General features: G+C 30.5%; 2 protein-coding genes across 8 annotated transcripts; both read right to left on the minus strand.

Annotated features, from left to right (window-relative positions):
- Nucleotides 1–3,690: 3,690 nt before the first annotated feature.
- LOC114193017 (uncharacterized) lies at nt 3,691–9,384 on the minus strand. Of its 7 annotated transcripts, none has more exons than XR_003606197.2 (10): nt 9,117–9,384; nt 8,713–8,926; nt 7,924–8,014; nt 6,840–6,985; nt 6,067–6,322; nt 5,689–5,793; nt 5,431–5,613; nt 4,955–5,156; nt 4,266–4,792; nt 3,691–4,160 (listed from the first exon to the last, which is right to left on the minus strand). XR_003606197.2 is itself a non-coding variant. In XM_028082706.2 (10 exons), the coding sequence occupies exons 1-9, from the start codon at nt 9,265–9,267 to the stop codon at nt 4,320–4,322; spliced, it is 1,821 nt and encodes a 606-aa protein (XP_027938507.1). In that variant the 5' UTR covers nt 9,268–9,384; the 3' UTR covers nt 3,691–4,160; nt 4,285–4,319. The 7 variants fall into 7 exon arrangements, 4 of the variants coding, with proteins under 4 accessions (XP_027938507.1, XP_085521935.1, XP_027938508.1 ...); XR_003606199.2 differs by having other exon boundaries at nt 3,691–4,174; XR_003606198.2 differs by having other exon boundaries at nt 3,691–4,177.
- Nucleotides 9,385–10,174: 790 nt separating this feature from the next.
- Nucleotides 10,175–13,096, minus strand: LOC114192997 (uncharacterized). The gene is made up of 3 exons (XM_028082681.2): nt 11,636–13,096; nt 10,586–11,538; nt 10,175–10,500 (listed from the first exon to the last, which is right to left on the minus strand). Exons 1-3 carry the CDS (start codon nt 12,804–12,806, stop codon nt 10,288–10,290), a joined length of 2,337 nt encoding a protein of 778 aa, XP_027938482.2. The 5' UTR covers nt 12,807–13,096; the 3' UTR covers nt 10,175–10,287.
- Between the last annotated feature and the right edge of the window lie 9,605 nt (nt 13,097–22,701).

Raw genomic sequence — 22,701 nt, forward strand, 5'->3', positions numbered from 1 at the left:
CAAGTGCTGTTGAGTTTGTTAATAGTTGATAAGTTTTAAAATTGTTCTTAAGAATCGTACATGAAGAGAAAGATTCCTTACAGGTGGAGTATTAATTATTTAATTAGAGTAAAACATGGTAGAAAGAGCGATAGAAGAGTGATTAGACAGCAATATATTCTTAAGAAAAGTGGATTTTGGTGATGTAGGGTAGTAAGTAATACTGTATACACTTAATCCAAAGAAAGCATCATAGTCCTTGTGATCCTGAATGTACGGAACATGGCCATTAAACAAATTAAACGTTTCACTGTTCTCAACATCTACGTTTCAAAATCGTTTATCACATTTTTGTAACTTCAAAAACTTCTTGTTGATCTCATTTATGGAGGAAACCTACCCCAAAGAAAATATTGCTTGACCTTTTTTTAATCCTGTATATTTAATAAAGAGGACAAGTCTATTTGTTAAAAGCAATTATGGTAAAATCGAATAAGTCTTAAAAAAATATGTTTGGACCAAATTTACCATAAATATTTGGATGAAAAATAAATGTATTTATGAATCAAAATGTTTATGTATTAGTTAAAAACAAAAAATTAGAAAAATAATATATAATTTTTTTTGTCAGAAATTAATTTATGTCCAAGTGTGTGTGGAGAAATACTTCTAATGTATTAAATAACTTCGTAATTATTCTTGCTAATAATATTAATGAAGAATCTCTTAACCATATTGTTATTGTCTAATTATGTTGTTAAAAATTATTATATTACGTGTCTTTTGATTTTAAATATATTGAGATCATATCTCTTTAGATCAATCAAAAGAAGTGTCATATTAACAAAAATATATCTTTACTATATTGTTATTGTCCGATTAGGTTGTTAAAATATGTGATATATATTACATTGTTTTGATCTTAAATTCATTGAAATAACATTGTTGAAGTCAATTAAAAGATGTCTCGAAAAATTAAAGAAGAAAAATATATTTGAATTGTCAGTGATTTTAGCTTTAAAAATGTAAGACTATTAGAAATATTCGAATAAATAATTTTTTTTTCTATAATTAACCATCTAACTTTGTTTGTTTTAGTTTCTTCTCCTTCTAGAGTAAATAAAATAATACCAGATTTTGACAAAGGTATATTAGTATAAAAAATGTTTTCATACAAACACAAACACACTAAATAAATTGTGCCCATAAATAAATTTGAGTTTAGAGAAGTTAAAATACATGTGTTTAAAATAGAAGAATAGAGAATTCTACATAATTAAAAAAGAAAAATATTGATCAACAAGAACTTGATCATAACATTCTTCTTGTAAGTATTTATACAACTGTTAAAGAAAAATAAAATAAAATCAGATCATCAATAACATAATTACATTATTACATTTTTTCCTTGTACAATACTTAGAATAAATTTTTAGAGGTTGCTAAATACTTTCGGCCAAAAATCAACCTTGGTCTTTGACATTAATATAGTCCATGAATTATAATTTGTTGAATCCACAACTAGTGAATGGAAACAATTATTGAATTTTCACTTGAATGTAGATAGAAACATTTGAGTTTGATCAATTTCTCCACTTATATTATTATAATAAGTTATATTTCATTAGTAACTCAAAGAAGAATAATACAACAAAAATATTAATGATGAACTAAAAGGAAATAATACATATTTTAATTAGTATTTCAAATAATTTCAAGTTTAAATTTAGGTTGATTCATTTTTTTTTTCAAATCTTCAATAAAAAATAACTTTGTTTTAGTTTTTTAAATTTAAACATAATTTTTTAGTTTGTTTTCATTTTGTCACATGTTTAAAGATTTTGTTTATATAGTTAATTAAAAATAACTGTATATTATTTAATTATACATGCAATGTTTGGACAAAAATAATGAAACAAAAAAATTTCTTTTTAAATTGTAAAACTTAATTAAATTTTAAGGACCCCACACACTATTAAAAATTTCTTTATTATGTGCTTAAATTTGTTTTTTTTATCAATAAAAAAATGACCCTACGACCTATTTATAGAAAAACCAAATTATAAAATATTTAAACAAAAATATAAAATACTTTAGATACTAAAACAATGTTTGTTAATAAACTTTCAATTAAAAATAAATACTTAAAATTTCATTATGTTCTACAAAAATTAATGTTAAATTTTAAGAATCAAACTTCATTCATACGAACTTGGTTGAAAGTTACGGAAATGACATAAACAAATCCTTAATATTTTCAACTTTGAAGAGCTAAAAACAATCTTCAGGTAGCTTAACTGAACCAAGTGTGTTTTCTCAAAGAAACAAATGTAACATTTTCAAAAGGTTTATTTTACTTTTGCTATCTTTGTATTCTCAATTAACATAATTCTGATGCTAATGAGACTGTTTTTGGCAATGCCTGCAATTAATCTGAGCTTAATAAAACAATGAAATCTATAACAATATATAAAAATAATTATTTCTTTTGTATCCACATTTCAAAATATAAATATTATTCTTTAAAATATAATTATTTATTAAATTTTTGAAAATTTATCGTTATTTTTACAAATTTTTTATAAAATTGTTTGTTCTGCCTCTTCTTTTCGTCTTTATTTATTAACGGTCATTCTCTCATTTTTCTGATATATATTACTTTTAATAAATATAATTTTATTTATATATTAATTTAATAATATTACAATATTATCACTTACTAATATAATATTACGTATATTTAAAAAATCGTAAGTAAACACGATAGCACTGTATTTAAGCCAGTATATATAAAGCAAATTTCATCATTTTACCTCTAAAATGAAATCAAGAATGAAAAAGAGTACAAGCCAAATGGGCCAGCATGGTTTGACGAGACAAACCACCAACTTTTCTCAAAGCCAGTGTTTTGTTCTTTTTTGGCAAGTTGTATTAATTATAACTCCATATTTTCTTCATTATTTATTGCCAAATGCCAAAAGTTTAGGGGAATAAGAAAAAATAAAATGAAAAAGTATGTTTTTTTAGATTCAAAATGGTTTCCAGGTCATTGAAATAACCGACATAACTTGTAGAGGAAAATTATGAGAATGATTATCAAAACGATTCACTAAACTTATTATGACTTTATCATTTACCTTCACTTTAAATCATAGAAATCATTTAGAGCATATGGTTATTTCAGTTTTTATTTTCATAAAAATTGTTTTTATTCTGAAAAATCAGTTTAAATATTTGATTTTGAAAAAACAAAGAATTAAAAAGTATACATTTTAAGGTAAAATTATTGTAATTGTAACAAAAAACACTTCTACTTTATATAAAATATTTGAAAACTAAATTAATTTTTATACACATTATTTTGTGGTTCCGTATTCTTCTTCTACACATTCTTAATACTGTGATAGTGTATATACATACAACAACTTATATAGCACACACATAACATTGAACACTCTAGGATAATTTTGTTTTTTATTTATTTTTTTAAATTTTATGGTCAGTGCAAGATATAAAGCATAATATTTTTTTGATAAAGAATAATTTTGGAGAAATCAAATTTTCAGCTTTCTAGAAATTTTTCTTCAACAGTCACCACTTATTTAAAGCGTATTTGTCTTTGACTCTCCTTTATCAGATTGAAGTGAATCAGGATTGCACTTAAATTTCTTGGGTGAATCAAAATTCAAACCAAAAACATTGCAACCAATGTTGAAGTAGCTTGCAAATGGAATTATTAATCAGAAATCATGTCTAAAGGCTGCTAGAAAAGTGGGTACAATTTTCTATGGTGCTTTTTATAAGGCCATAATCTATGAATCTATAAATAGTGGGGCTTATGTACCAAAATGACTGATAGTGGGTGCATCATACCCCATTGGGTGATTGCAATTGTCTCCCAAAAGATTCAGACCAATGGGAATAAACCACAATATAGGCACAAAGGTTAACAATTTAGGCATTTATGGAGGAATAAAAAGGTAAAGGACATGTCCTCTCAACAATATTACAAGACCAGATAGGCCAGTGAAGATGCTTGAAATATCCATTACACAACATCATGAGATACAGAATAAGATGTTCTTGCAAAGAGCCGAGTTGTCCTTACAAGATTCTCCTATGCCTCGAGATGATCCCTTCCTTACTTTGATCATCTTCCTCAGCCAATTGGTTGGACAGATCTGTTTACAAGACACTTCTATGCTCAAGTCAACAATATGTCAGATGCAATGCATAATATAATAAATGAATAGTTTTATCTCATAAACAATGAACTCTTTTTATACCATTTCCATGAATTTTTACCCGAGTGGGACTATGCCAGATAGGTTGGGCCTAGTCTAGTCCAGGCCATAACCAAGAGGGAATAAAGGGTCAGATGAACCAACTTCAACAACTGTTTGATCAAGCTGTTCAACTCTCCTGAACCAAGTCATTGGTAGTTGACCTTTGAAGTCATGATCTCCAAATATAACATCTGTGATTCCCTGTGCTTCAGTACCTGGCAACCATGCAGCAACAAGAGCATCTATCTTTTCCAATAGACACTGTTCTAAGAGCAAAGGTCTACCAGATATCAGAATCACAAGTGTGGGGATTTTTTCAGCAACTAAGCTTATAATTCCATCACCATTAAATGGGATAACAAGCTCTGAATTGTCACCTCCACATTCAGCATAGGAACCTTCTCCAACCACAACAATGGCAAAAGAAACCTCGTAACGTTCTATGGTGTCTGCTGATGGACATTGCTCATAGATAACTTCTACTTCATTCCCCACAGTTTCCTTAACAGCATCCAAGATACTTGTGCCTGAAATTGCAGTCATATAAGAGACCTATAGCAACCATCCACAGCTAAATAATGTAACAAAAGAAAGGCAATTGCACAAAATAAGGAAACTTCTTTGAAGAAACAGACATGTGTGGTTGAGACATAATGAATAAAAACATAAAAAAAAATACACTGTCTTACCGATTGTGATTTGGCCACTAGATCCATACTTAGTACCTGTCCATCCTCCACATTGATACCCGATGTCATCAGCATGAGTTCCAGCAACAAGGATTCTTTTGGCATTCTTGTTCAGTGGAAGAAAGGGTTTACTAGTATCCTTTCCATTTTTCAGCAGAACCATGGACTTTCGAACTGCTTCACGTGCAAGATCTCTGTGTAGCTGTAGCAACAATTATATGGTAAAGCATAATCTACCAATTACATTGATTTCACGTATGTAATCAGATGATAGAAGAGTATAAAGCCATTAACATTTTGGATAAAAACATACTTTTTTATTTTTACGTTAAAAAGGAGCAATATTGATACAAATTCTGATTAGTTAGGATGATTTTCCCTCGTACAACATTCTAAGTTGCAACATTTTGGTTTGAGTGTGATTTTAGCCTTAAAAACTTGAAAGAGAAATTCACTATGAACTGAATTTTTCTTACCTTGCAACCAACTACATCCAGCAAAGTTTTGTCTGTTAGAGGAAACTCAAAAAGTTTGGCCGCAAACTTTACTCTCAAAATGCGCTCAACAGCATCATCAATTCTGGCTATTGGAATTTCCCCTGATTGAACTAGAGACATCAACTCTTCTATAAATATTTCATATTTGAAAGGAACCATCACCTGCATATTTAATTGAATATATATAATGAAATCAAGGAATCTGTGCTATTTTTTATGGGAATTGAAGATCTTTACCATGTCAATTCCAGCATTAATGGCAGTGGAGATGCAATATCGATAATCTGACCCATAATGTGAGCATAATTCATCAATTCCCTCCCAGTCAGAAATCACAAATCCCTACAGTGGAGCATATGTGTATACACAATGCTTTATTTGAATTCACAGGAAAAGAAAAATGCAGAACAGATTCAATCATGCTTTATAGTATCTTGTTTCACTTTACGCTGAATTAAGGAATACAAGTGAAACTCTCCTTTCTTGAACAAAGAAAAAAATGTTCAAAGGATTTGGCATGTGTTTTCTTTATGCAGCAATAACTAATAATATACTGAAAAATGACAAATGAACATAGGCAATTTGATTAATTTGGTCATTGACTAAAAGATCTACCTTGAAACCTAGTTTCTCTTTCAAAATTTCAGTAAGTAGAAAATGGTGACCATGGAGTTTATTTCCATTCCAGCTGGAATATGAGACCATAATGGTAGAAACTCCCTTAGCTATGCAGTCCACGTAAGGGGCCATGTGGATCCTCTCCAATTCTTCATATGATAGTATGGTATTCCCCTCATTTACACCTTTCAATGTACCTCCATCTCCAACAAAATGCTTGGCACAGGCAATAACATTGTTCCTGAAGTACCAACTAGATGTATGAAAGTGATTTTGATGAAGATATATGGATCCTTACGCAGTATTGAGTTTCAAAAATGATAGTTAGTCTTCCCCATGACAGAAACAAACAACACGTCAACTTACAAACTTGAAAATATGTAACAAATTTAATGGTTTAAAATAACCAGCATAAAACATTTTACAGCAGAACTGGTTATCCTAGGATAGTAGGTAAAATACATCCCTGAGAAAAAAAATCTTGTTTCTCACCTAAAAGTGACAGGAAGGGGAATCCTTGTCCCTTTCTCAATCAGTTCAAGATGCTCAAAGAGGTTTCTCTTTGTTCTTTTCTTTTATTTATTTATTTTTCATGTGCATTCAGAATCTAGGCAAAATGGTCCATAAAAGAAACAAAAAAAAATGACACCAAAAGGAAAATTAAGTTTTGTCCTCCTGCAGGAAATTAATTCTCTATAAGCTGTTATTGAATGAAGATAGTATGCAAATTTTGTATGCAATGGAAGTTAAAATTGGTGGCTTCTGTGTACCTCCCATCCACAAAAGGGTAGCCCCTCGGATGTCTTTCTGGAGGATGACCCTGCAAGCCTAGAACAACAGAAGTCATCTTTCTGACTATTTCAGTGTTTCCACTATAACTCTCGTAGCATCTTCCCCATCTGGGATCTTTGCATACCTATCCATTTACCCATCCAAGTGAGATAACATTTGCATTTCATCTATTTGTTTGGAACAAATTTTTAGAAGGCATAGATTTAAGTAAAAAAGAGACACAACATAATATCTTAATTATCCTGGATGTTTTTATATAATTTTTGTAGAAAGAAGAAACATTAGAGAGAGAACCCTTAGTATGAATGTTTTATATCAGTATACGTCTCTACTGTTATTCCTGTCTTATTTAGAAAAGTAAAGAGACAGTGTAGTACAGCAGAGAATAAGAATACAGATGTAGAACCATGAAAAAGCTTACCAAAATATGTTAAAAAGTGCTTACAGAAGTGTCATGAGCTATTTTCTCAAGCTATATGTTATTTGGTGATAAGCTATCCATAATGCTTCATCAAATTGTTTATCCAAATGTACCAATATACAAAATTAATTATTTCAAGGATGAATAAACCACAGATTATGCTGATCAATATAATGAATTTGACGTGTTTTTGTTCAATATACATTAAGGGTTGTTGTAGTCACATTATACACTACTTGCATAAATGATCCTTATGGCAAAACTTTAACCAGGTCATGGAAGAAGTATTTTAACATCTTTTAATCAGGTTCCATTTGATATCCTCTTGAAATTCAAATGATTCTCAATAAGAAGTGCCAAAATCTGCTGCTCTACAACTTTTGGGAAGGCAATTTTTTACAAATGAGATAGGATGCACAAAACTTCTATAGTAGCAATCCAAAATCTACCACATAAATTTGATATTCAGAGTTTGTTTATTTCTCTAGCAAATTAAATCGTGTTGTTTCCTTTCAAGTAAAGCTTATTAATTTTGCACAACATCGTAAGAAATAAGTATCAACTGTTACGGAAATGCCATTTAACACAGACACAGTTGTAGTTTATCAGCATAAATTCAGAAAGTTGATATGATGCCTTACTGCCACACAAGGAGCAAAAGTATAGTGAATTCCACTTGCTCTAAGTTCAAGAGCTGTTGCTGCTCCAATTCTTTGAACTAGATGTGCATCTCTACAAGAACACCATGAATGAAAAATCAATGTTTGTTTAAGATAAAAGCGAGAATGGTTTGTCAAGACAAGCACAATTGTACATGAGCATAAGAGAATTCTCTGGTCAAATCAGCAGATGACTTGCTCTTAAAAATCAAGAACATAAAAATCATTGGACTGTTTCATATAAAATGCAAATAACCCCGCAACTTTCAATTCTTGTCAACATTAAAAAGTCTCAGTAACTACCTGTTATTTTTGTAATATTTATATTTTGAAATTTCCGTAAACCAAGCAGGAACTTTTCTGCAGTAAAGCCTAAATTGGTATTCAAAAAATTATCATGTCACTGCATGGGCCTGGTCCTTTAAAAGTTTTTGTAAGATATCACCAAATTAGTACCTGAAAGATCTAAAAGTATAAGAAGAAGCACCGATAGAAACTATAAGAAGATCAATCTGAAGACTTTTATTCTTTTTCCTACTAGCAAATCAAAGTCAATTGGAAAATTCAGGCAGGGATAATTGGCTAAAATCGGAAAGATGCAAGGTCAAATCAATTAATCAAACAACCCACTAGGGATACACATGAAATTATCAATGGAATATCGTGTGAGCATTGTACACCATAAAAAAATGAATGGATCATAACAAAGTTAACCAAGCCTCACCCTAGAAAATAAAAGTAGTGAGTGAGTGAAACAGAATGTATACCAACCTAGTAGCTCCAAGGCCAACATTGTGAGGGAATATAGTAGCACCATAAACACTGTTATTACCATGAACTGCATCGACCCCATAAATGATTGGTATGCCTAACCGTGACTCAAGTGCCGACTTCTGAAACCCATCCACCATATCAGCCCAATCAGATGAGAGTACCTTCTCAAAAGGTCCATTCACTCCATTGTGTGGAGCACTAAATACACTCCCTGTGCTCAAACCAAAAAACACACACAACTCACCAAAATGAAAGTAATAAATAATACCACAGCAGAGATTTCATTTCAACTATAAAAAAACCATCTTTATTCTACCCCAGGTGACCAATTTCCATGATTCAGTCAAAACACACTCACAAACACAGATTTTATATATAAATGTGTGAACGGTAGCATTTACCAATTGAGAAGTGTTTGATGGCAGAAGGGGTAGCAACTGAGCGCTCAATTTGTGTCATCTGACCAATCTTCTCCTTCAATGTCATAAGAGAAAGAAGGTGTTTCACACGTGCTTCAATGGCTTCATGGGGATTCATGTAGACACAATCCATGGAATGTAATGTTAAACCAAATTTCTCTGCAATTTCATGCAGAGTTCGCCTCCAAAACCAAACCTTGAAAGAATTTGACCTTTCAAGTCTCAACCAAAGCTTTATTCTTCCTTCTCCTTACTTTTTTTATTATTTATTACGAGAATTTATAACCTTTCACCTTTTTAACATCAATCATAATTAATTAATAATCATCTAAAGCCCTACTAAGTTCAGGTTAGTGTTAGATTACTTGATTACACCAGAATAAGTTCCAATAATAAAAAATAAATAAAGACAAACACGCTTTAAGGAATTAAGTATAGAAGAAAAAGTTCTAGAAAACTGAAAAAGCTTCAAATTATTCTTTATAAACAAATGTTATGATTATCTTTCTCTAACCAGAAAAGGTTAAAAAATAAAAATAAAGGAACCCTAAAGTCCATATTATCATATAAGCTACATAATTTGTTGATATATATATATATATATATATATATATATATATATATATATTACTTTTACTTACTAAATATCAAGTTGTTATTTTTCTTTATATTCAAATTGGTAAACGTAATTTTATAATGTTGGGAGACATTTATACTCTTCGGTTAGAATGTGAATTACATCATTACGAATATGTTGTACCAAAGACACCAACTTCTAGAGTTTATTCACTCTAGACTTTTCTTTCTTAAATTCTATACAAATTCGCTAAATTGATATTGATATTATTAAAAGATAAACACTTTATTGGTGATGTTGTATGCTATCGGTTTAGTCTCTCTTCTGAAAAATTAAGGATGTTTATTTTTTTATTTGTTTTGAGCTGCTATTATTTTCCACTTTCTTCTGTCATCTTGTCATTCACCATCGGTTTTCACTTATGTACTACTCGCGTTTGTGTGTTAGTATCGCATGCTCAAGAAAATTATATATTACATATGTGCATTAAAAAAATATGTTAAATTTCTTACATACATCATTAGTATCAAAATTTAATGGTTCTTTTTCAAGCTATGATATTTTAAATTGCCCACTCTATGGTTCTGCCCTTGAAGACGAAGACGAAGATGAAGATGATGAATTAGAGTTGATGGAGACTTCATCAGTTATTTCTTGTTGAACCTCTGAATTTAACGCTTCATTATTACCTTGTGAGTTATGCGTGTTTTCTTGCTCAGAGGTTGTCGAGTTATTCCCATCATTCGTAACTTGTGCTTTACTTGAATCCTCTGAGATGTTGAACACTTCCTGTTGAACAACAACAAACATTAAAAATGACAAAAAAAAAAGAACATCTTTCATGAAGTAAAAAACAACACGAAATTTGACTCACCCTTGGTTTTTCCGAATGCGTTTCTTGTGATGAATGGTTAGCACGATTATCCATCAATCGCATCAACCGCTTCCAACGTGCTGCAACAACTGAAGAATGAGAAGGTTCCATGACGAAATCCTTGACACCAAAGATGTTATTTTGGTCATTGGTCATTGAATAAGTTGGAGTATCATCAGGTATGTCAGAAGATATGGAGCTAACATCAGCTGCATTTTCTTCATCTATGTTTTGCAAAGAAAGAGGTGAAGAAATGTCCCTCCAGTTGTTTAATTCTGAAATATCTTGCTCACTTACTCTACGAACTTCTCTTGAATGCAACGAGGCTCCCCACATGTCTTCACTGCCAGAAGTAACATCCTTGTCAATGTCGCCATCATAAATAATGGATTCTCCGTCGGTGGTTGTTGTGGTCTCGTTGTTCTCGTCAACCGTCAGTGTAGGTGAACCGATTTCAGAAACCTCCACTTGTAAGTCAGAAGCCAAAGAACATGAAGGGGTGTGACGGATTGGGCCACCACTCAAACTTGGTGGCTTGTTCTTCTCAACAGATGGTGGAAGAGATCCATACAAAGAGTCATTGATCTTGGTAGCACTAGCACTTGTTAATGGTACATTGTTGTCACCCTCTTCAGGCTTTGCAACTGTTGCTTCTTCTACCTTCTCTAAAAGTTTAGCTCTATCATCATCTATTGTTGGAATTATGTCTGACTCATTTGCATGGTCTGAAATGGAGTTTGTTGTTTCAGCATTATTTTCCACCTCTTTGCCATTTATGTCAACCGTTTTCTCAGTTTCACATTTTGCATTCTCTTCTTGTGCTGTTTCCTTTCCTTCTTCACTTAAAGGAACTGTTTCCTTTCCTTCTTCACTTAAAGGAACAAAAGCTTTGGATTCACTTTCACTGGCTTCTTCCAATGGTAATTGTTCGAGTGGATTATTATCTCCTGTACCTGTAGGATTGTGCATAAGATAAACATTCAGTTTCATCAAGTTTTTTTTACATAAAAGCAAATTTCTCCATATATTACGAAAATAGATAAATTATACCTTGAAGCCTTTGGTCTATTGGGTGTGGTTCTGTTAACAATGTGTGCTCTTTGGCTTGAAGGTCTTCTTGTCTTGGTTCTGTTAATATATTCTTCAATTCTTGATCAAAACCTTCGCGTGCTGTGAGGTTGGGTTTCTCCTCAAAAGGATCATATGGAATATCAAATGGGCTTCTCAAAGATGATGGGGCAGAACCAGGCATTTGTATGCCCTCAAATTCTCTCGGAGAATCAAAATGATTGAGTCTTGAGATGAACAAAGGAGCAATTTGATTTGAGGACATCGATTTTATGTCAATCACACCGTTCGATATCTGCAACTTCAATTGTTTTCTTGCTTTTCTCCTCGCCATTAGACTCTCTAGCCTTTTGTGTCTCTCCAACGCACTCGTCCCAAGATCCATTGCATTCTTCTGATCATCCTCTTTCGGTTCTACACTTTTGTTGCTATCTTCTAATCGAGTTTTTTCCACATCCACTTTGTTTTCTGTGTTTTTCTGTTGCCCATGATCACCCTGAACCACCGGCTCCAGCATAAAAGGTTCAGACATCAATGTTTCCTTTGTCGGAGCCTCCGAGAAATCAAAACATGTGTCTTCATCGTAAAGTTTAAACCTTCTGCTAAAATCTCTGTTAGAGATGGTGAATTCATTACGAAACACTGATGATAAATTCTTGGCTCTTATTTCCAAACCACCATAAACCTCCAAGCTCTTCCCAGTGAAATTTCTTCTTCTGCTTGTTGCATTATGTGATAGACACTTATACAGCATTCCACGTCTCTCGTTCTTTACCACTTTTGGCGGAGATTTTATCTCAACCCTTTTCTCCTTTGCCTTTTTCACATCTTCTTCAAGTTGGTTTTGCTCAGAGCTCCAAAATATTCTAACAAAAATGGCGATGCACACAAAAAACGGGGACAAGAAGACCAGCAGGTTGTAAATGTAAGAGAGAAAAATATACAAAAGGAAGAACACCAACAAAGCACCCGAAATCAATGGATGCTTTCTCATGAAACTGTATCCAATCTCAGCTGAAACACGAAGCATTCTGGACAATCGAAGTTGAATATCCCTTGAATTCAACCCCATTTTTGTTTCCTTCAAACTAGGTTCTATAATATATGTAACTACGATTCTTTCAAGGTTCTGTTTTTGCATGCATGCATGCATTTGTCACAACCCTACGATGGAAAACTCTTATGTGGGACATTTTAGCCAATTCCATATCCAAACAAGTCGTTATTATAATCATCGTGGTAATAATCAAACTGGGTTGACATGTTTTTTGCGAACTTCGATTGAAACATTTAAAGAAAAATGTGGTCCTTTGCCATGAACGAGGAAACAAAATGTATGTGTAACTTGTGTTCTAAGCTACGCAACAAAGTGGAAGAATTTCAATGATGGGAAATGAAAATATTGATGTGATTTTTGAGTTCAGTCCATACAAAACATTCTGAAAATCGAAAAACTAAAGAAAGAATAATAAAGAGAAAATAGGTAAAGGGACTCCTAAATTACGGTCAGTAGTGGGAAATATTTTTTACCCTCTCCCTAACAAATGGTTAGCCGTTGAAACTATGACCATTTATTTATTTTTTCTTTTTTAGGAAATTTTTCCTTCGGTTGAGAATTTTACAGAGCCCTCTAATTTAGGAATTTAACTGTGTTGTGTTTCTTATCCACTTGGGTAACCGGAAAAAAGGGACAAAACGGCTAAAATTTACGAAACAAATTCACAAATCAAACTCAAAGTTGCAATACACTCGTTACTTGGGAAAACACAGGGCTCTTGAAAATTGGGGGATTTTATATTTGAATTCTTACGTAAAATGGCTCATTAATTTTATGTTATTTTCAAAGTTTTTTAAGTGAAAATTTAGTATTTCGAATTTTACAAGTGAGTAATTTCACTATATGGTAATAAGTTTAATTATCATATAACATAATTGATTCCAGATAAAATTAAAAGAAAATGAAAAAGTTCATTTAACAATGATAATTATCAACAAGTATTATAATAACATTCTTTCAAAATATTACACGCATTTAGAAATAATTTATAATATGTTGTTGGATCGTAGGTTGCTACCATGTGGAGATGATTAAGGATTTGAGTTCAAATGTACACCCATTGTTTATTTTGTCAAAGGAGTGATGATACTTTCATACATCTTTCATTTATTTGACAATACAAAGTTAAAATAGTGATAAAAAAGTGAACTTTTCTATTTACAAAAGAAGAAGAGTGAGAGATAGTGAAAGATAAGGTAAAATGAATGTTTTTTTTTTTCAAATATCATTGATCAAGGAAAAATTTGACCAGTGAATCTACTGACACTAGACATAATCGGGTAGAAGCTAAACAAGAATAACTTTATCTAATTCTTATATTTTCAAAACCTTAAGACAATAAGTTTATGGATCTTTTATCTTATATAGTGTTTAACTTTGTCTATTTTATCTAATATGGGATCTTGACTCACATTTGAACTATTCCTAACAATAAGTGTAAAATATTTGTCATATCTCTATCTCTTTAGCTGACGGGTATAAATTTTAAATCAAGGTATTATATAACAATTAGATAATAGTAAAACAATTATATAAAATATTATACATAAATAAAATTTCATAACTAAAACATCAGTTAATTTTACAAAAATTAATGAAAACAAGTTGATTAAGTTATTTCTTTTAAATAATTATAGAAAAAAATATGCAAATTTAAAAATATTTTAAATGTCTCTTTATTTTTTTCTCTAAATTCGAATGAAATTTATTTTTATATACTAATAAAGATTATAATATACTACTTGAACCTCACACAAAAAATAAAAAGAAATTAAACTAATAATAATTCAAATTTAAACATAAATTTTTAAACTTTAATCCATAATAATAACAATATTAAATTATTATATTATAATAAATGAAACATTTTATATAAAAAAACATACATGATGAAAATAAATAATAAATTAAAATATTAAAGAAAATAAAAATGATAAAATGTGTATTTAAAAACTATTCAATACGCTATTAAACAAAGTCAAATCATAAAAAAAAATTAAAATAAAATATATAATAAAATGAAAAATATCTTAAAAATCTCTACAAACTTTATAAATATCGAATTAGTGAAATGGTTAAAAAATATTAAAAAATTGTTTTATCGACTCTTTTAAAGCTTTTGATGCACTACGGACATAGATAAGCATTGGGTGTGTGCACGACGCGGTGTCATACAAAAACCACATCAATTTATTTTACTTAAACTAAATAAATATACAAACGAATCAATTCTTGAAATTATCTTCTTACATCTAAATACGAATCTTGCTTTCGACAACAAATAAATGTAAATGTTATTTATAACATTCTCAAGAATAACATACAAGAGATACAAAAGCGAGAAAGAATAGTGTGTTGATTGAAATTTGTTGAGTGGTGACAAATAAAGTGAAGTTAAAGTGACATTGCAAATTCGCACAAATAAAAGGAGAATTGAGGAAGTATAGTGTGTTGATCGGAGTTTGTTGAGTGGCGAAAAAAATAGTGTAGTTACAACGGTGTTGCATATTTGAAGAAATAGAAAGAAGAAGAAGAAATAAAGGCTTTGTTGTGCAGAAATAGTAAAAGATAAAAAAGAAGAAAAAAGAAGAAGAAAAAGAAAGGACAAAGGAAGAATTTAGAAAAAAAAATCTTTTTTTTCATTGAATAATTTTATAATTTACACTACATAAAATTTAGGTTTTAGAAACTAAATTATTGATTTCTAAAATAAACAAATTAGTCCCTAATTCAATTAGAGACTAATTTAGAGTCTAATACTCTTAAGTAACCAAAACATTGACACCTAAAGTTAGATATCAATTTACACTACAACAAAATTCTCAAATAATGACCCATTTTATAGATAAAAAATAATTAGTTATTATAGTGATCAATTTAGATACCAATTTATAAACTAAATATTAATGGTAACTAAAATAATTTCTTAATTGGTATCTAAATTGGTTGTTGTATTGAATTAATCTATAAATTGGTCACTAATATTAGTTACTGAAATTTTAGCTGAAAAAAAAAATTAGTTTCTAAATTAGTTTCATTAGTGACCAATTTAGATACAAATTTAGACACTAATTTTTTTAGTAGTTAAAATCTTGGTGGCTAATGTTAGTGACCAATTTAAAGATAAATTCATTATAGTGACCAATTTAGAAACTATTTTAGTTATCAATAATTTTTAGTTTATAAATTGGTATCTAAATTGACTAATTATATTTGGTGACTTAATTTGGTCATTAAATAGATATTTTCTTATAGTATTAGTTTCTAATTTAAAAATTAATTTAGTAACCAAATATATAAAAACTAATTTAGAAACCAATTATGCTAAAACGTATTTAGCAATGAATTATGTTGAAACCAATATAACAACCAAACATATAAAAACCAATTTAATGACCATATTATGTAGAAACCAATTTAGTGACTAAATATATAAAGATCAAAAGATGACCACTATATTAGTCTCTAACTAATGATAATTTGTTTTGAAATATTTTCTAGTTCCTTGTCTCCTTAATCTTTCATCTTTTATATTTATTTCTAAATTTAATTTCAATAATTTTAAAATAAATTATCAATAATAAAAATTTACTTTTTACTATAATTTAAATGAAAAATGATATTTTAACTCACTTTTTTTGACTCACTTTTAACTTATTGCTTTAATCACTATTAGATCATATTTTTTTATTCTTTTTAGTGATGTGATGTGATGATCCAATTTAAATTATTCATTACAAATTTAAAATATAAATATTCTTTTTTTACTATATACTACTAGTCCATCATTAGTTTAAAATATAAATACAAGCACGTTGATTTACATATCTAAATTTATCACCAAACTTGGAAATGGATATGACTGCTTCCATCAGTTTAACAACAAAATTCATTAATCAAATGAGTACACAAGGAGTAACTGTTAGTGAAAAATCAACATGGCTAGTGCACCGGTCGCACATAGCAAGTAATAAGTATTTTATCGTTCTCTCCCAAGGGACTTATACAACACATGACAACTCTCGCAATTCACAACTCAATTAGACACAAAGTTCATAAAAATACTAAGAAACTCTTTTTGTATTTTATGAAACAGTTGGTGTGCAATAAGAAATTACTTAACATAGTGTATTTACAATTTGTCAAAACTAGACTTCAACCATTTCATTCTCATGCATTCTAAATTATCCCAATTCCATATTCATGTTAAAATCAATTCACAAGAATACTCAAATCTTATTCCTATAGCCATTGAGCCTATGATCACTCATTAAGTTTCAATTCCTTGAATCCTCAACAAGTAAAATCATGCATTAGTTTCAAGAATCTAAGATTACTAATGAACTTAGTTCTATTCCTAGATACAAGCATCCATTAGGTATTTAATTTCAAATCTAGATTCTAAAGATGTTTCCCAACACCTCAAAAATCAAAAATCACAAATCAAGCTTGGGAAAAATCCACATCAAACATTAAGCATGGAAATCAAATACTAACATGAATTGGAAAAGCATATAAATTAACAACACAATTTTATACAAGAATTCAACGTTTTACATCTAATCTCAACAAATAGAAATTGCTCTCCATGGTGGAGAACCTAGGGTTTTACAAAATTTTTAGAATAGGAAAGAAATTGGAACCATAAAGTAGAAACAATACCTCTCCCAAGGTTCTTGAATACTGCTCTATGGTTCAATTGCGCCTCCCATTCGCATCTCCACCTTCAATTTCGTAGCCCATCAACCTCTCTAACCCAAAAGGGGAAAAACCTCCATGGATGAAGAAGGAATCCCAAGAAGAAAAAGGGAGAGTTTCCCAACACCCCTAATAGCCTCCAAGAGCATCTCCCAAGCACCCAAGGTGTTTCTCTTCGTGCAAAATGAGGAATCCCCTAATACTCTCGTATAAACATGATTAAATAACCATATTCACGTATTGGGGTCGATATTCTCGCCCAACGGCCTCATTCTCGCCCAGCGAGGCCTAAAATCGACGTTCCCAGACATGTAACTCGCTGGGCGAGCTATATTTTTGCCCAGCGACTCGAATATTGCAGTTCTGGTTTGTCATTTTCGCCAGCGAGCCACCAGATCGCCCAACGAGTAACCCTAGCGCCCAATGGTTGTTTTTTGGCCTTCCAAGGGTGGTCCAAGGCAGTATATACATATAGGTGAATCCTTTCTCCATGTTTGCAGTGTTGGACTTGATCTCGGTGCCCTTCGACATGATTATTTATGTAAAAGTCAATCTTTCATATCCAATCATGCTTCCTTGAGCTTTAGCTTGTTTTCTTCCACTAGAATTGCTTCCTATTATTTTATTTTATATACTCATAATAGAGATTAGAAGTAAAAAAAATATAAAACAACTAAATACGAAACAACGCAAAAACAACATAAACAAGAGGATTAAACAAGATAAAAGTTATGTAGGAGTTGATTTTATTTACGAAACTTAACATCAACAAAAGGTAGAAAACAACGTTATCAGTAACTCTCACTAAACATTTTAAGTATGCCTAAGGAATAACTAAGAGATAGATCTAACAAATAACATTAACCATGGGAGAAATTTCAAATTAATGCAACAAATAAATGACTACTAATTCATTGTTATCATATAAGATTGTTCAAATTTCTTTTTGCAACCTATATAAGGAAAAACTAAAAAATCTAAGCAAAATCATTATTATGTCAAAACTAGTCATAGTTCCTCTTAAAACACCTTCAACATTTGCTTCAAACAAAATTATCATCTACTTGTCAACAAACATTAAAAAGTATCAGAGATTGAAATTTAAAAATATATAAATAATATAACAAAATTACCTTGACAAGGACTAGGTGGTTGTGTCTCATCCTCATCTTCAATTTCCTTAAAACTTAATTAGTGACATGGACTGACGTTAATACTATTCATCCATTGTCGAATCATTGTATTATTTTCTTCAAACAACTTATCAATTTTTACAATTTTTATTCAAAACTAATCTCTTTCTTACTTAACTACTTCCATATCTCTCTTGACTATGTATCCACCCATTTGAGGAAGAAGATTCACCATGATAATAAGACCTACTTCCAATCACCGTAGATTCCATTACAAGACCATATATCTTCCCATTCTTGGTTCCAACTACATCACACCAAACATCTAATTCATTTGGTGGAGGAATTCCTTGTGTATATGCATTTTGTGTTAATTCTTCAAATTTGAGTGTAAATCTTACCTCTTAACATAAATACATATATAAACACAATTTCATTGTGATCAGTTCATAATTTTAAAGAATGTATATAATGTAAAAGAGAAAATAATTAACATTGACGTAGATATACTTATTGAAATTAACTACAATGATGAAAAATTTAGATCGCATTAATGGTGGTGGTTGTCTTATTTAGACTGCACATTATGAATGATGAACCCCTTTTGTTTACTAATGAAAATGGTATTCAATGTTTATCATATTTTTTTTAAAGACTTATTTGTTTATGTTTTGAATTGATTACATCACCTGGATGCCACAATATCTTTATGAATTACACACTTCACAAATTAAAAAGTCACCATTCTTCCAACATAGATATCATTCTATACCACTCATTGGTCATTACTTTTATAACTTTTATTATTCGTAACTTTGTTTTTTGCCATTGTGTTAAAAACTTAAGTTTATTTATAATAACCAAATAAATTATATTTAAAAAATGTTGCATGGGTACAAAAACTAGTAATGTACAAGAGAAAATAATTAACATTGTCATATGACAGCTAATCAAATTTCACAATGAATAAAGATGGCCAAATCTTTTAGCTTATTTTTTTTATGGAAAGAAGCTATAGAAACTAAGAATATTATTTTTGATATTATACAATTAGTAAATGAGGGCAATTAGTGAGTGTAGAGTTGTCAATTTGGTCCACTCACATTGACCGGAGACAAAAAATCCCACGAGGACAAAAAAATCCCTTATTAAAAAAGTTAACAAGGTCAAAATATCCACAAAATTCATGGGTCAAGGCTAACCCATGAGATTTAATTAAACATGAAGAAATATTAATTTTTTAAATGTAATATTGGACATATAAGCAAAAATCAGTTTGAAAACCTAAACTTCAGATCAAATTAACCTTTGATAGGGGCCCAATCATCTCGATCTTTGGTCTAGACTGAACTGTCTTATACAACACTAAAAGATACATGAACAAGGATTTACAAACAAAGAGACTCATGATAGAAATGTAAGAATAACAAATAAGCACACTTGTTGAGATGATGAGCTAACTTATGTGTGCTATCTTTGATCCTAAAAATATCATGTCTAGGTCTTATGATAATTAACTAAAAAGGTTTAGGTTTTCTTTTCAATCATGTAACATTTCTTGTTGAGTAAATCTTCTAGGTTTTGCTTCCTTTATTTTGAACCACTACATTTGGGTTTTCTTTGCTTCCATTCCTGCTACACTACACATATTTGCAAATTTGAAACCTTCAAGTGTCTTAGAAAGACTTTAGAAAATTTATAATCATATCTACAATTGCGACAAACTATAAACACACTAGACTAAATAGTTGTTCTAGCTAAAAGGTAGGAATTTGATTGATCAAAGCATTCTAAGTTATGATTTGCCTTTTTCCTGTCTCGAAGGATCCTTTTATCATTCTCGCCTCGCCTCTTTTATCATTCTCGCCTCGCCTCTCTGTTTCTTTCCATCTTTACTGTGTCTTTAATGTCTTTCACTTGATGATCAACCTTCCAAATTCCCCTTTGGATCTCCCAAATGATGATCATTTAAAATAGTCCACTTCCATTACTCATATCAGTTATATTCCAAAGGGCCTAACCAACCTTGGGCCTAACATCACAATAGTCTTAGAGGAAGCTTAGTTCATGTATTTGCAAAAAGAAACCAAGAACTAAAAGCTTAAGGATCTTATGCAAATAAATGGACATAAACACCAATCTAAGTATGAAAACTTTGCTTTTGGTATTTATTTGTAATCCAAATCCAACCCTTAACTTGGGCTAAGTTAAACACGTCCTCCATATCTTTTTCATTGTTCTTAAAGATTATGTTGCTCTTATGAGTCCATATAAACCATACAATAGATACCTACATGCATTTTGAAGTTGTGTTCCCTTTATTGTTTATCCCTAACAAGGTAAATTGTTGGAAGTGTTTTTTTGGTATATTTTAGTGTGTCGTGACAATGCCAACCCATTTATTGCATAACTTCCATATGTTTCATGTTGTCGTACAATCAAAGAATAGGTGGTGTATTGATTACATCTAATCAACCCCTCTTTTGGACAAGTTGTCATGAGTTACAACACTATTACTAGGTAGTTTAAATGCAAAGTGTAAAGTGGGTGACAAAGCTTTAATATTCCAAAAATGTTCAAAAATATCATCATTTTTCCTAATTATTCTATTTCTAATTTTAGTGTATGCTAATTTCAACGTAAATATATTAGTCTCACTATCCTTCCACTTCCATTCATCTTTTTTACCCTTATACATACACTATTTCGGCTCATACGTAAAGTTAGCTACCTTAACTTTATCCCATTCAAACAAATCTTTTTGCTACTGAAATTCTCATTCCCAAGATTCCTTATTCTATTTTCCAACCTCCCCTAATTTAGCCTTCTCGATGGTGGAATTAGAATACATTCTTGGATACTTTTTTAACATAGGGACTTCGCTAAGCCAAGTAATTTTCTAAAACTGAATAAGATTTCTTTTTTCTCTACACCAAGAAATATTTTTATTAAACCAATTCTCTTTTTGCCCCTTCTCACATACTTTTCTAAGATCTCTCCACCACAATGATTCATATTTATTCTCATTTTTTATTGTTTAAACTTCTCTAAGAATCATACTTTGACTCTAAAATCTCTTTCCGCATATTGTATTTTTCTTTGTCTAGTCTTCATTTCCATTTACTTAATAAAGCTAGATTAAATGCTTACAAGTCTCACACCTAATCCACCATTTTCTCTAGGTTTATATAAGTTTTCCCAGCTTACCCTGCAATTTTCTACCACTATCATCAACCCCAAATAAACTCTCGTTGAATTATTTTGATTTCATTCCTCACTTTTAATGACATCTTAAAAAGGGACAAGAAGAATTATGTAATAACTAATTTTATCAATGTGATTATGCTCGCAAAGGATAAATATTTTCCTATCTACTTATTAAGTTTCCTTTTGATCTTTTGAATCATATAATTCCAGAACTGATATTTCCTATGACTCGCCTATAATGACATTCCTAGGTATGTGAAAGAGATCGCCATTTTGCTACAATTCAACATAATTGAAAATTTATCTAGAGTATAATGATAAACTCCCAACTTAGATTTATATAACTTAACATTTAGCCCTTATGCTAATTCAAAAAAACAAAGAATGTTCTTGAAAACCAAAATATTTTGTGTTTGAACCTAACACAAACAAAAAAAGTATCATCGACAAACAACATGTTCACCTCTATTTCATTTCTTCCCAGACCCTTATCCCTTTTAGCTTGTTTTTATGACTTGCCTCATTAGTCTTGTTAACCCTTCAGCCACAATCAGAAATAAAAATGGAGTTAGTCCTTTGGTTAGAGTAAATTCTTCTCTTGGACTCCCATTAACCAATATGAATGTTGAGGTAGATTCTAGACAACCTTTAATTCACCTAATCGGACAAAAACCTAGTCTTTCCAACATGTAATATAAAAAAGTCCCAATTTACTAAATCATTTGACTTCTCAAAATCTATTTTTACTGTGATCTCCCTTTGATTTTTTCTTCTAATTTCATCCACCACTTCATTATAATTACATTATGAAATAGTCCTATACTCTTGGTGAAAGCAGATTGATTTTTATCTATAATCTTTTGAAGTACTTTTCGTCTCTTTCATAGAATTTTTTATATTACCTTGTACACATTACTAACGATATATGCCTATACTCATTTAGTTCTTAAGGA

This window comes from Vigna unguiculata, chromosome 8 (genome assembly GCF_037176805.1).
Source record: "Vigna unguiculata cultivar grain cowpea cultivar isolate G323 ecotype 2 chromosome 8, ASM3717680v1, whole genome shotgun sequence".
NCBI classification, from domain to species: domain Eukaryota; kingdom Viridiplantae; phylum Streptophyta; class Magnoliopsida; order Fabales; family Fabaceae; genus Vigna; species Vigna unguiculata.

What these genes read in the sequence shown, in the direction of transcription:
- LOC114193017 (XM_028082706.2), bottom strand. Translation starts at nt 9,267, where the DNA reads ATGGATTGTGTCTACATGAATCCCCATGAAGCCATTGAAGCACGTGTG. An exon ending in AAGAGAAACTAGGTTTCAAG is followed by an intron (nt 5,794 to 6,066) that starts GTAGATCTTTTA and finishes GCTCCACTGTAG; the next exon opens with GGATTTGTGATTTCTGACTG. An exon ending in TTAATGCTGGAATTGACATG is followed by an intron (nt 5,614 to 5,688) that starts GTAAAGATCTTC and finishes TTAAATATGCAG; the next exon opens with GTGATGGTTCCTTTCAAATA.
- LOC114192997 (XM_028082681.2), bottom strand. Translation starts at nt 12,806, where the DNA reads ATGCATGCATGCATGCAAAAACAGAACCTTGAAAGAATCGTAGTTACA. An exon ending in AATAGACCAAAGGCTTCAAG is followed by an intron (nt 11,539 to 11,635) that starts GTATAATTTATC and finishes ACAATCCTACAG; the next exon opens with GTACAGGAGATAATAATCCA. An exon ending in CGCATTCGGAAAAACCAAGG is followed by an intron (nt 10,501 to 10,585) that starts GTGAGTCAAATT and finishes GTTGTTCAACAG; the next exon opens with GAAGTGTTCAACATCTCAGA.